Source organism: Heterostelium album (assembly GCF_000004825.1).
Source record: "Heterostelium album PN500 unplaced genomic scaffold PPL_scaffold2, whole genome shotgun sequence".
NCBI classification, from domain to species: domain Eukaryota; phylum Evosea; class Eumycetozoa; order Acytosteliales; family Acytosteliaceae; genus Heterostelium; species Heterostelium album.
Window position 1 is genome coordinate 63,738 of NW_008805064.1, and position 14,071 is coordinate 77,808.

Here is a 14,071-nt window from a genome sequence, read left to right on the forward strand (position 1 = left end):
TAAAAATATATTACAAAATTAATTAAATTTTATTTATTTCGATTTTTCACTGATAATCTAACTTCCAAATATAGAATAATTTGTTTTTACATGACTTTCACCCACTTTCACCCACGATATATTAGGAATATGAATGCAAATGATATTTTAGAGGGAAATATTTACAAATCGTTTCAAATGTATGTGGGTTCGCAGAAAAAAAAATTGAATACTACAAATCATAACCATCTCCTTTTCATAACGTTATGAAATCACATTTTTTTTCAACAGATTTTTTTTTTTTTTTTTTTCATTCAAATAATTGAATATTTATATAAATGAATTAAGTGAACATCACAAATCGCTGATAGTTATAAAATATTAAATAATTAGTAAAATGGATATACCAAAGACATATGAGGAATTCATTATTTGTGATGAGGTAATGAAACAAAGATTATTTGCTGAAATCACAGGTAAACAATTTTCAACGGACAATGAGTCTAGAGAAAATTTGAATAACTCGTTGTCTGAGTTAGGAAGTGTAGAAACCAATCAAATAATAGGAACAGATTCTGAGAATATTCAACATCTATATCTAATCATAAAAAAATTAGTAGACACAATAATGCTTCTAAGCAAAAGAGTATCTAAAATAAATAATTATGTATTTGAAAATATCAACCAAGTAGCAATATTTAGTTTGGAGAACTATTTTTCTCTAAAAGATTGTGTAAAAACAATTAAAAAAATTAATAAAACTTCTCAACTACGTTTTAGTGTTAGTCATATTTCTAATGAGAGAAAAGTGAAATTATCTGATTATCAAACCCATTTATCCAAAATGGGGGTGCTATCAATTAACAATTCACTCATTAAAGTGATTATGGACAAAACCAAGAGAGTTGCAACCTCTGAATTCAAACAGAATGTAGATACCAAGATTATACAGACCCCAGCAGTAAATAGATTAGAAAATGGAATGCAAGACCATGAGTTTGTTTTTATCTTTCGAATTTTTCGTAAAGCTTTCATCGAAAAAGGCAAATATTTATACACTTCGAAAATAGTAGAGTCAGTATTACAACCTGCTCACTATCATTATAATAGTAAATATTTATTCTACAATAATAAATAAATTTTAAACTAATTAACTCACCTAATTATAGAAGAGGATAAAAGAGCATTGTTAATAAAGAATGGTAGAGCAACAGAACCTCACGAATTAAGCACACTAGAGCTGAAGAATGAAATATCAAAATTTTATTGTCACTATCAAAGTGCGGATAAATTTAATGGAAATGAAGATGAAGCTAATAGACAAGGTAAGATCAATGCTATACATGTATTTATGTAGATAATTTTTGAATTCACTTGTTGATTTTTATATAATATCTTACCATCTGATAAATTGATTTTTATTAGAGTATTTAGGATTGTATTCGAACATTGCACGATTTTTGAAATATATATTATTTTCAAAAAAAAACACAGTGAATCCCCCGGCCGTACCTCAGCGTCAACATGTACGTGCTGTTGCTCAAACTCTTCAGCCTGCTGTCGTTCAAGTTCTTCAGCCTGCTTTGACTCAATCTCCTCAGCCTGCTTTCCCTCAATCTCCTCAGCCTGCTTTGACTCAATCTCCTCAGCCTGCTTTCCCTCAATCTCCTCAGCCTACTTTCGATCAATCTCCTCGGTCTGCTGTCGTTCAGGTCCATCATCCTATTGGTGTCAATGAGCTTTACCAACTTCCTGCTAACAATGGAAATACGTTATACTCACAACCAATGTATTCTAATCAATTTGATCCAAATACATTTAGATTAGTTGACCACTCTGTTTACACGACCAATAATAGTTTATACATATCTGGGCAACTTCAATCCCAGCACCCTCAATATAATAGCATTGGTACTGTACCAGTCAACAACTCTAATAATACAGCTCTAATTCAACAATCACCAGGTACAACAGATGATTTCGATTCATCTCAGTCTTCACAAGAGAACTATCATGGAGTGGGAGGTTCGACAATTGTAACAACACCTAGATTACCAAATAGACAATTTACATTCCATCCATACCAACATACACGTTATTAAAATGAAATCTTTGTTTCTTATTCATGACGCGTATGTCCACCGACAACATCGCTGACATTCACCAGGAGTTGGTTAGTCCTGCGCGTGACTCCAAGGATCATTACCGTCGCGCGTATCGACTACGATCACTATATATCTCTTGTAAGAAGATTTTAATAAAATAATTATAATAAAAACACAATTTTTTGACACCATCATACTAGTTAGATATTAATATATTTATTTATTCACAGTGTTTATATATTTAAAAAGATCATAATTCAAACTTTAATTCAATTAAATTAATCGAAACCAATTGGAATTTAATTGTAAAAAAAAAATTTATAAATTTTAATATTTAAGTACCGTGTAAATGATACCAAAGTCGATTTTAGTTTATTTCTTTTTTTGCATTGTTATCAATAATAAAAAAATAATCCTTTCCATATCCCAATAAAATGTCATTCCATAATTCGATCTTGTTGCGGAGTTGTTGTGCACTTATAAAAACTGTCTGGTCAGTTTGTTGATAAAACTTCATATTCTTGTTTGTTAAATCAACTATCTTGTCGATGTATGAAGAACTGTTTTGTTGGATCTCTTGTTGCGATAGGTTTTTAAATAGATTGTTGTGTAAGCGTATATTTCTAGTTTTCATTATATTAGAATTTAAATCCTCTACTTCTCTATGGTTTTTAACCTATTACAAAGTATATTATACAGATTTGTTGTTAGTTACATTTTATACAAATTACAAATTTGTTGGATTTCACAATTAATTAAGACATACCTCTAAGAAAACTTGCTCTTTCTCACCAAAATACTTTACTATCCATATGCTAACTATGTTACAATAAACAATAATTGTTTGAACATCATTTGCATTCCTCCTTATGGTAGTGCACGTGTAAGCACAATGGTGACCATTTGGGTGTCTATTGGAGTTTGGTTTATGTTGAGGTATACCATATACTTTAACACCTTTCAATACTTGGTCACCATTGATATGAATTGACTTTCCTTTTGTAATAGAGGTGATCAGTTTACCATTTGAATAGTATGTAAATAGAGCCTGTATCTGAATTGGGAATTCACTTAATTCTTTGGATAAAGATTTGTTCGATATTACAGATTTATAATGATGAACAAAAATGTCACTACGATCATATTTCCACAAGTTGGATGTACCGCTTAACAAAAAACTATAACGTTTTAACATAAATAGTAAAAAGAATTTACTTCGATTTTTACCATTGGATGTATTCTTTAAATTTTTAAAGTTAGTATCTAATTTTTAATTTTCACAGTTATTATAAAACCATACACCTTCTTTTTCTTGCATACACTGGTGTATTTGCTCCATCACATCTACATTTATAATACTGTCCTTAGTTGGATGACTAAATAGTTGTATATCTTCATACAGATGGGTTAGAAGGTGGAAGTTGGGGAAAACTTTACCGTGTGGAAAATCTATTTCTAAATTTTCATTAGCATCATCTTCATCTTCGTCGTCTTCATCAAAACAAACGTCATCAACATCTTCATCTTCGTCCATAACAACCACCTCTTCAGTTTCTTTAGTCTCTTTCACTGATTTAAACGATTATAATTAATATTCCTTTGTGATATAAAACCAGTGAATCATTTCTCTTAATTTTAATTATAAACATACTTTTTTTTTTTTTTGAGTATCCAGAGTCTTTATATTTAACATACCATCTAAAATATTGTTGCTGATGATCTTTTATCATAGTACCTACTTGATCAATATCTGCTTGTATCTTAAGATCTGAATAGTTCATAAAACAACAGAGTTTCTCAAACAATATTATAACATTAATCAATTCCTAATCATATAAATTATAATTGTTAGTGTTTATATATTTTATTAATTAAATAATTTTATTATATAAATACCAAAAATAAATTCAGTTTATCAATAGAGCTATATTTTGGAATGATTTTTGGTAAAGCCAATAATATTCCTCTTGATAGGGAAAGCACCAATGATTTGTGCTCGTATCCCCTAAATGATTTGTGTACATATACAAAATCTTTAATTCTGACTCCATAGGCTGGTGGATGACTACGGAACACCATATCCAATTGTTCCCTCTGCCCTTTATTCAACAAAGATAAAAGTCTAAAGAGAGTATTAATTAAATTGCATTCATATGATTAATATACATGTTATACATACTCGGTAACATGTCTTTTGTTTATACCAAGATATAACAAATGAAGAGGATCGATAGCACTCTGCAGAAACATATTGATCTTTTTATTTAGAAAAATAGATGCTAGATGATTAATTATTAATTAATATTTCCTTAAAATAATGCATTCACATGATGTATTTGATATATATTTACAATTATTTTGTAACAAACCATATGATTCTCGTTTATCATTTGATAAACGTAATGCTTGTATGTTTGTTTTAACTGTACTGTTGACGTATGTTTTGTATTCCACCTCAAATCCATTTATATTGCTTTCAACTGATACAGGTTCCTCTAAAACTTGACATCTGCATTTATATTTGCATTCCGCTCTTCTGCAAGCATTTGCCTGTGTAGGTGATTTCATGCCGATAGCATCGTGGACACCTGGATTATCGCCTGTAATTACACCAATATTTAAAAATATTTTTATATTTTTATTACAAATAATGGGTGTATTTAAAATTACATGAGAAATTAAATCTTTGAATATCTCATTAATACAAAGAACTACCATGTCTTGGTTTTTTATTTTCTTTCTAACTCCTTTAATAATTACAGAGATAGCAAATCTAAGAAAATATTAAAATAACAAAAATAATTAATTAAATTTACACACTACATATATATATGTAATTATCCCATACCGATATAATTCTTTTTTAGATTGTATTAAATTTGGTGAGTCTAAATTAATGTAAACTCCCAAAGCAGACTTGGATTTATTAAATTGAAATGAGTCTGAAAAGACGTGGATCATAATAAAATTGTAAGATGAGTTCAATCCAAACGTTTCGAAATGTTCTTGATCGGAAAGTACAGTTTGTATTAAATTTACGATATCTAAATAAAATATCTTACCGATACCATTTACAGTTGATTCTTTAATAATTGATATCGGTAATTTCTAAATATTAAGTCTATGTTAGCAAACATCTCAATCTTTCTAAATCTTTGTGTTCAACATACCATGCGATAATAACTCTCACTAATGGTTTCCATTTTGGCATATGTGATTTTATCATAGTTATCTTCATCGTCTCCGAAATGTGGATTAAATAGTCTCTCTATTTCTTTAATAGATGTATCTATATATATTTGTTAACAAATCTACGAACTTAAGCACAAGATCATTTCAAATTGTAATACTTACAATTGAAATAATGACTTCTAACACAATTTAAATAATATTGATGAATCCCTGGCATTCCATTTCTTTGTTCTTGTGATATATTCAAGTATATCTCTTTTTTGATTATTTTATTTTTAACATATACTGTCCTACTAACTGCTACTGTGTCTTTAGTTGGGTAGATATATTTATAATTATTCTCTATTGATTTAGTTGTAACTTGAAAATATTTATTATAAATTTCATCCAATTCTGGGTCATCAACTGTACTATAATCCATTTCAGTATATTTTCTTTTTGATTTTGTATCTAATAATAGTATTCCATTGATTATAAGTAAATTAGCATTATTATTATTATTATTATTATTATTATTATTATTATTATTATTATTATTATTATTATTATTATTAATATTACTATTCATTATTGTTTAATTCTGAGCATAGATATAATTAAGATTAAAAAAATTTAATAAAATTAATAAAATAAGCAACATTTTTTTACGATCATTTGTTGAATCATTATTTTCCATTATTTATTTTTAAATAGTTCTTCTTTTTATATCACATGTAGTGCACTACATATGTAGAGTTAACTTTGTTTGGGTTCATGTTACTGCTATAAGTAAACCATCATCTTTTGTTAGTTAGCAGATCGATACTTTTCCACAGTGATATCACAATCACATCATTCACAAGTTATAATTATTTAATTATTTATTTATTTATTAACTATTTTATTATAATCAAATTAAATAATTGTTTAATATAAGTTTGTTTATTTTTATTAATAAAAACTGTGATTTATTATTATCATCATCGACAACATATCTGATCAAATAACAATAATGAGATAAGAAATAGTAGAACACAACCAATAGTTATTAATAGTTTGCCTGTTAACAATTATATGGAATTGGTAAGATGTTTAGTTTATTAGAAATAAAAAACGATTAAATGTAATTAATTAAAATATCGATAAAGAAATAGAGTATCTCTGTGCACAAAAGTAAATAGAATATCAAAGCAATTTACAACAAATAGTTACAAGATTAAAATAAACATGCCACAACAACAAGAACAACAACATGAATATCAAATAGTATGTCATTCCAGTGTATATTTAATTGATGTTTAGAATGTGAACTAACAAAAAAAAAAAAAAATAGATGGTGTCGATATAGTGAAGAACAACAACAAGAACAACTACAGCAAAAAGTCCAACAAGAACAACAACATGAATAACAACAAGAACAACAAGAACAGCATCTATTTATTTATTATTTTAAATAGTAAAGGTTAAACGATCTATCAACAACGAGGGAACACAGAAATAAAAATAAAAAAAAATTATTAATAAGGTCAAAAAAAAATATTTTTTTTATTAATTTTATTTTAAATTTTCTGGTTTGTATTACCAAATGTGTAATAATATTTACAATGCTTTGGTTTGACATAAAAACAAGCTCTAAGATACTTAGAATGCACCTGGTACACATTTCTCAATTTTCGAACAAACCGACCATTGAAGTAGTTGGTTCCAAGTTTGAAGATAATCAAACTATTCTTTTCCAAATCTTCAATCGTTCTTTTTTCTTTGTAGTAGGGCTTGAGCTTATCGAATTCCAACGTTTCGATTTCATTGCCATCTTCGTATTGGATATCTGCGGTTTTTGATTGTTCATCAATACTCAAGACAGTCCCCACATGCCAAGTGTTAACGTGTCCTTCAATAGATGTTAGACCCTCCACTCGCATTTTCTTTTTGATTGGTGTGAGAAATTGCGGTCTACATTTAATGACTTTCCTTTTTAGATTGCTATCATATGAATCCAATGGTTCTTGACAATTTGATAAAGATGGAGACTCCACAGCTGTGTCTAATGAATGTTGACCAATGTGTTCCATACGATCCATTTCCAATTTCATTTGTGAATTTGAATTGATAGAGTGTTCATCAAAAAGTGGGTGCTGTTCCAATTCCAAATGTGAAAAGGAATCATGATATGGATAATTTGATTCCATATCATGATTGAAATCATTGGAACTATCATTGTTGTTGAAAAATGATTCCAAAAGAGATTCATGAGAGTTTGATAGAGTAGATGGTTTAGTTGGTGATGTGAAAGAAAATTTTTTGGTGAAATCCGGTGTGGGTGGTAGGTTAAAATATTGATTAAAAAAAGACATTTTTGATCAAAAATTTTTTTTTTTAAAAATAAAAAAATTAAAAAAAAATAAATGATTTACAAATAAAAAAAATAAATGATTTACAAATATAAATTAACTATATTTGAAAAAACATAAATAATATACCTCGTGTATTTGACTTGTTGAAATGAAACAAATGAATTCAGTTGTTGCTGCTTTTATAGTTTTTAAGATGATTTTGTAAAATTTGCATTCTTTCTATTAAAGCTCGTTCACGCTGTGTTTATTGGGGTACATTTCCTTTTTTGATCAAGATATTTTTTATGCAAAAACTCAAAAAAAAATGTTCAAAAAATATGGTTTTAGTTTTTACTGTGTATATATTGTTGGTTTTCCAAGTTCCTTCGATTTCAGCAAGATAGCCTGTTCCAACTGGTGTCACACAACTCCAAAAATTAAACTTCCTTCGCAGGTATCTCCTCATCCTGTAAACTCTCTCGAATCTGTTGCAACCAAGTCTGTTCCATTCATATTGATTGTAATTCTTAGGATTTGATTCGATTGTAGACTCATCGGTGAATATACAGTGCTTCCATTGGTCGACTGTCCAGTGACGATGTTCTTTGGCGAAAGCCAACCTTGCCTTGATTGCAGCCGGTGTCAAATCATGTTTTTTCGACAGAGGTTTGTATACAAGAAATTGTTGATGGATTATTTTCTGTGAATCTGGCTAATAGAAACGAGCCTATTGAATCATCTCTCGATACATTGTTGCACTTGGGGAACGGTCATACATTCTCGAATTAACAAAAATCTGACTATTGCTCTTCTGATTCTGTCACTGAATATTCTTGGTCTACCTGTTCTTACTCTATCTTTCAAAGATTCTATTTGTTCGAATCTTTTGATTCTATTTACTACTGTTCCTCTACTAACTCCAAAAGTGCGAGCTATCTGTGCTTGTGAGTCACCTCTATTGAAACTATCTACTATTCTTTGTCTAAGTATCTCTGTTATAGACATTATAAATGTATATATAATATTTCATTAAATTTATTATTTTTAAAGAATAAAATAAAATAAATAATTATCTTGTTTTCAAACAATACTAAATAATTGTCATGTTTGAGTTTATAACTTTTTTTCTTTTTTATTTTTTTTTATTTTTTATTTTTATTTTTTTAAATTAAGACTTATATATTTGAATACATCTTACTTTGTACTTATTCCTAATATATTATTTAACTTTAATAAATTAAAAATATAAAAGATAAATACTAATCTTTAAGTTTGGTACTAGATGGTAAAAAAATAGTAATTTTACTGTAGAATCGTAATGTGATGCTTTTAAGTAGTTGCCTGTCTATAAACGTGAAGCAGCGTATCAAATAATGAAACACTACCAAGCAGTGACCACGACACCGTCTCACCTAATAAAGATATAATAACTATAATAACGATAATACATTATTTAATCTCCAAATAACATTGAGAGTAACAATAATAATGACAGACTCTATTGATTAAGTTCAATGATGCAAACAATACTTATGCCAACGTTCTAAACACTGATCCTGCTAAGTGGAAGTTTCAAATCAAAAAACTCTGGAAAGTCTATATAGATCTCACTTTAGTAATTATTACTGTTGCTTCTGATGAAGACGTTTCTTTCTTTTAAACGGAGTCTGCGGAGTTCTTCCTTCAAGATCTTGGAAGGTAGTTGCTTCTTGTCGTAGGTAGTGAGAACACCTGTGAAGAAGCGGACTATTCCCTTATATTAATCAGTAAACAGAGTTAATCAGAGAGCTCATAACTGTTCCATTTGAAACTACATTAGTATTCCATTACAGAATCCACATCACACAACTCACTACTTATAGTACTTTACTACGATTGTACTCAACTCAAACCAACTCAACCACACATTACCACTATGATGCAATAGTAGATACTCTACTTAAAAACATCAACACATCACATCCAATGCGGTGGTTCTCACTGTAGGCTGGAAGGACTGGTAAAGTGTCTACATAAGGTCCGTCCTTGACTTCAAAAGAATTGAATTCGGTAACTACTTAATCTATTTCTATAATGAACTGATGGTGACCGCAAGGATAGTAGGTTCAGGAGGTTTGGCTGTGTTTGATGAAAACCAATTAATAAAACTAAAACATACACATTTTCATTCAGTTATCTTAAAAAAAAAAAAAAAAAACAAAGAAATCACCATTTAACTTTTAAATCCTACTTTAGTTTTTCATTTGTTAGATCATTTGCGTTCTACTATTTTGAAACATAATATATATAAATCTTTTTTTAACATCAGTATTCATCCTCGAAGAGGATATTTGGAAGAAGTAGAACAGCAAGACGAATTAGAAGAGGAACACCAATTAGATACTACTCTTTGAATCAATTGATAAGCAGCATTTCTCACAGTTCATTCTGAAGATTATCAACACTACCGAGCAGTGACAACGACACTAATAGCGCTAGCTACAAGATAATAATAATAATAGCGATAATAGTAACTTTAATTAATAATAACTACAACTACTGATCATCACATAACAACTGACGACAAAGTTAATAACAATATTAATAACATTATCATATATATATACATAATCGTTTCGTTCCTGTCGATCACAACAAATGCAAAAGAAATATGGATGACGAATCTGAATTTTTAAAGTATTTCACCGAAGCATCCGAAGATTATTATTTGAAGCTTCCATTGAGAAGGATTAGATCTTAGGTAGTCGGTATAAGCATTGTTTCCCGAGGACATGAGAATATGGTACGAGCAACTTGCCTTGGAAGGATCGCAACCTACCACCATCTCTGAACTAGCAGATGCAGTAGATAAACATTATATGATTTCCAGTAATAATGAGGATACCTTTGGTAGGCTCACGCAAGGTGATCTCACATTAATCAGGTTTGCCATGCAGTTCAATTCGCTACTTCCTGCGAAATACAAAGTAACAATATCGATGACATGAAGTGGATAGTCGAAACGTTCGTGTCAAAACTACGAGATGACTATCACGATCTCTATCTATCATTCTACCAACTGGCAGGTCAAAGACCTAACTGTCATTAAAATTGCCATCAACCTGGAGAGACTCACTAATAACGACATCAACACACAGTGCAAAACTACGGTACCGAACGCATCCCATAGAGCAGTGCAATTGAATAAGCCAATTCAATACAATCAATACAATAGTTTCTATAATCCAAAAACATCCACTGAATACCTAGAAACACTCTGTCTATCAATTATAAGTATCAAGGTGTTGCAAAAATAAAAGAACTTGAACTTCAAAAAATTAGTTAGTAATATTACTTATTTTATTATTTAATAAAAAATAATATATTTATGTAAATAATAGCCAAATTTGTGAAAAAATATAACAAATCGCACAATTAATTAAATTAAATAAAATTTTGATTCGTTTTTTTTTCATCAATTTTTTTTATTTTTATTTTATTTTTTTTAAAAACGAGAGTTCTTTTTTTTTTTTTTTTATTTTAATTATTTATTAAATCATAAATTATATAATTTACAAATAATATAATAATAATAATATATCTTATTTTATTTATAAATAACAAATTTATTGATCATTAATATTTTATTATAAAGAAGAATGGGACAGAAAAAAAAGAAGTTGGCCAAGGGACGTCTTGATAAGTTCTACTATTTGGCTAAGGAACAGGGTTATAGATCCCGTGCCGCTTTCAAGTTGATTCAACTCAATAAGAAATATAACTTTTTAGGTTCTGCTAAAGCATGTCTAGATCTTTGTGCTGCACCAGGTGGTTGGTAAGTAATACAAAATATACTCTCAAATTCAACAACATGTCATGTTGGTTGAATCACAAATCAAAAATACTAATAATCTATCAAACTACTCTTTACTTTTATATATACTAAATTAATAGGATGCAAGTAGCTTCAAAATATATGCCAGTACAATCTTTGATTGTCGGTGTCGATCTCGACCCAATTCGTCCAATTAAGAACTGTATTGGTTTGCAAGAGGATATTACCACTCAGAAATGTAGAACTGAAATTAAGAAATCTTTAAAAACATGGAAAGTTGATATGTATGTGTTTTTTTTTTTTTTTTTTTTAAATGTTATAATATAATAATAATCTAATCTATTTTATAATTATTATTATTTATTTTTAGTTGTTTGCATGACGGTGCACCTAATATGGGTACTTCATGGATTCAAGATGCTTACCAACAGGCAGAGTTGACTTTGCACGCTTTGAAATTGGCTACTGAGTTTTTGGTTGCTGGTGGTTGGTTCGTTACCAAGGTGTTCAGAGGACCAGATTACAATGCTTTGCTCTGGGTTTTCCACCAGTTATTCAAGAAGGTCGATTCCACCAAGCCACAGGCATCTCGTAATGCCTCTGCCGAAATCTTTGTTGTCTGTCAGGGATTCTTGGCACCAAAGCACATCGATCCAAAGTTGTTGGATCCGAAATACGTTTTCAAGGAGATCAAAGAGGCACCAAAGCACATCGATCTCGGAAAGACAACGACCAAGCGTAATCGTTCCGGTTACGAAGAGGGTATCACAGAGATTGCAAAGACTGCAACCGTCAAGGATTTCGTGGAGGGTAACGATCATTTGAAGATTTTGGCATCGGTCAACTCGCTCCAATTCGACGTAGAGAGCAAGATGTACTTTGACCATCCATCGACCACCACTGAGATCAAAGAGTGTTTCAAAGATATCAAAGTTCTCGGTAAATTCGACTTTAAGGTGCTGATCAAGTGGAAGAAGGAGATGTTGGAATACAAAGAATCATTAGAAGGAAAGAAAGAGGAAGAAGCAGCTCAAGTTGAACAACCAGATACCAATCGTTTACTTACTCAAGAGGAATTAGATGAGAATTTAGATAAATTGGTAAGTATTTCTATTTTAATCTATATATATATCAAAAATAATTATATTTACTTATTGTTTATTAAAAACAAAACAACAGTTGGAAGAGAATCAATCTAAATTGGAAAAGAGAAAGAAGAAGGAAAAGAAGAAACAAAATGAAAAGAAGAGAGTACTCCAACAGAGATTACAATTGAATATGACTATTCCAGGTGATTCCATCGATCAGATTGACGATAACAATCTTTTCGATTTACAAAAAGGAAAGGATGATCAATTTGAAATCGATGCATCTGCAGATGTCGATCCAGATGAAATTGTAGATTCTGAAGATGAAATGAATCAAGGTAATTATAGAATATATTCTATTTTTTTATAAGTAATTTAATTTTAACAAAACAACGATTATTTCTTATTTATTAATTGTAGAAGAATATGAAAATGATGAAGATTTTGAAATGGATAATGAAGAGTTTATGGAACAACAATTGGATGAACAGTATTCACAGTATTTAAAGAGAGTCAAAGGAAAGAGTGGAGAAGTCGATGTAAGCAGAGTAACAAAGGATAAGCTATCGGATTACAGCGGTAAGGGAATGGACGATCTCGAGATTGAAGACGATGAAACCATGGAGATGAAGCTGAGTGATAACAAGAGTAGTTTGCTTTACGACGGAAAGAAGAGAGCAACCTCTGAAAAGTCAGCATCAATGTGGTTCAACCAATCTCTTTTCAGAGGTGTCACTGGTGACGACGAAGATACCGCCGCAGCAGAGGAAGATCCCGAACTGGACAGACCAATCAAACTTCAAAAGACATCGACCGAATCGAAATCGACAACCAAGAAAGAATCAAAGAAGAGTAAGAAAGACAAATCATCGTCGTCGTCCTCTAAATATCAATCGGCGCCAACCGGACAATTGGATGACAGTGACGAAGAGCAAGAAGACGCCAAGCAGGGTGAAGACAATCAGTTTGAAGTGGTTCCAATGGAGCAGGATATCGAGTATGAGAGCTCCGACTCTGAGGACGAAGACTCACGTATCAAGACACTGGCAATGGGAACGATGATGTTGAGAAAGAAGGTCAAGCAAGATATGACTGACGACGCTTTCAATAGATATGCGTTCAACGACGACGATCTACCCGATTGGTTCACCCAAGACGAAGACCGTCACAACAAGCCACAGACACCACTCACCAAGGAGATGGTAGAGGAGATCAAGCGTGAGATTCGTGAGATCGACTCACGTCCGATCAAGAAGATCGCCGAAGCCAAGGCCAGAAAGAAGTATAGAACTGCCAAGCGTCTCGAGAAGCTGAAAGACAAGGCCAACTCTGTCGTCGACAACGAGGAGATGTCCAATCGTGAGAAGACACGTGCCATCGAGAAACTCTATGAAAACAGTAACAAGGCTGGTCACGCCAAGCAAAAGAAACTCGTTGTCATCTCCAAGAAGTTCAAGACCGGTGGTGGTAGCGGTAGTAAATACAAGGTCGTCGATAAGAGAATGAAGAAGGAACTTAGAGCAACCAAACGTGTTGAAGCCAAGAAGAAAGGTACAAGAAAATAAAATAAATAAAATCAAC

At 30.7% G+C, this 14,071-nt stretch overlaps 6 protein-coding genes across 6 annotated transcripts; 4 read left to right on the top strand and 2 right to left on the bottom strand.

The window, feature by feature from the left end:
- Positions 1-129: 129 nt before the first annotated feature.
- On the top strand, positions 130-2,081 carry PPL_01369 (uncharacterized protein; the record flags this gene model as incomplete). The annotated part of the gene is made up of 5 exons (XM_020572378.1): positions 130-179; positions 373-455; positions 708-1,088; positions 1,149-1,304; positions 1,405-2,081. 5 exons carry the CDS (start codon positions 130-132, stop codon positions 2,079-2,081), a joined length of 1,347 nt encoding a protein of 448 aa, XP_020437693.1.
- Positions 2,082-2,451: 370 nt separating this feature from the next.
- On the bottom strand, positions 2,452-5,844 carry PPL_01370 (uncharacterized protein; the record flags this gene model as incomplete). Its single annotated transcript, XM_020572379.1, has 10 exons — positions 2,452-2,760; positions 2,851-3,347; positions 3,522-3,653; positions 3,736-3,910; positions 4,113-4,183; positions 4,251-4,340; positions 4,436-4,857; positions 4,933-5,167; positions 5,269-5,373; positions 5,439-5,844. The coding sequence occupies 10 exons, from the start codon at positions 5,842-5,844 to the stop codon at positions 2,452-2,454; spliced, it is 2,442 nt and encodes an 813-aa protein (XP_020437694.1).
- A 638-nt stretch (positions 5,845-6,482) lies between these two features.
- Positions 6,483-6,756, top strand: PPL_01371 (uncharacterized protein; the record flags this gene model as incomplete). Its single annotated transcript, XM_020572380.1, has 2 exons — positions 6,483-6,534; positions 6,713-6,756. The coding sequence occupies 2 exons, from the start codon at positions 6,483-6,485 to the stop codon at positions 6,754-6,756; spliced, it is 96 nt and encodes a 31-aa protein (XP_020437695.1).
- Positions 6,757-6,814: 58 nt separating this feature from the next.
- PPL_01372 (uncharacterized protein) lies at positions 6,815-7,609 on the bottom strand (the record flags this gene model as incomplete). Its single annotated transcript, XM_020572381.1, has 2 exons — positions 6,815-6,887; positions 6,939-7,609. 2 exons carry the CDS (start codon positions 7,607-7,609, stop codon positions 6,815-6,817), a joined length of 744 nt encoding a protein of 247 aa, XP_020437696.1.
- Positions 7,610-7,913: 304 nt separating this feature from the next.
- Positions 7,914-9,981, top strand: PPL_01373 (uncharacterized protein; the record flags this gene model as incomplete). The annotated part of the gene is made up of 4 exons (XM_020572382.1): positions 7,914-8,108; positions 8,762-8,789; positions 9,451-9,514; positions 9,897-9,981. The coding sequence occupies 4 exons, from the start codon at positions 7,914-7,916 to the stop codon at positions 9,979-9,981; spliced, it is 372 nt and encodes a 123-aa protein (XP_020437697.1).
- A 257-nt stretch (positions 9,982-10,238) lies between these two features.
- fsjC (rRNA methyltransferase) lies at positions 10,239-14,055 on the top strand (the record flags this gene model as incomplete). The annotated part of the gene is made up of 6 exons (XM_020572383.1): positions 10,239-10,264; positions 11,223-11,402; positions 11,522-11,686; positions 11,773-12,502; positions 12,582-12,828; positions 12,911-14,055. 6 exons carry the CDS (start codon positions 10,239-10,241, stop codon positions 14,053-14,055), a joined length of 2,493 nt encoding a protein of 830 aa, XP_020437698.1.
- Positions 14,056-14,071: the final 16 nt, after the last annotated feature.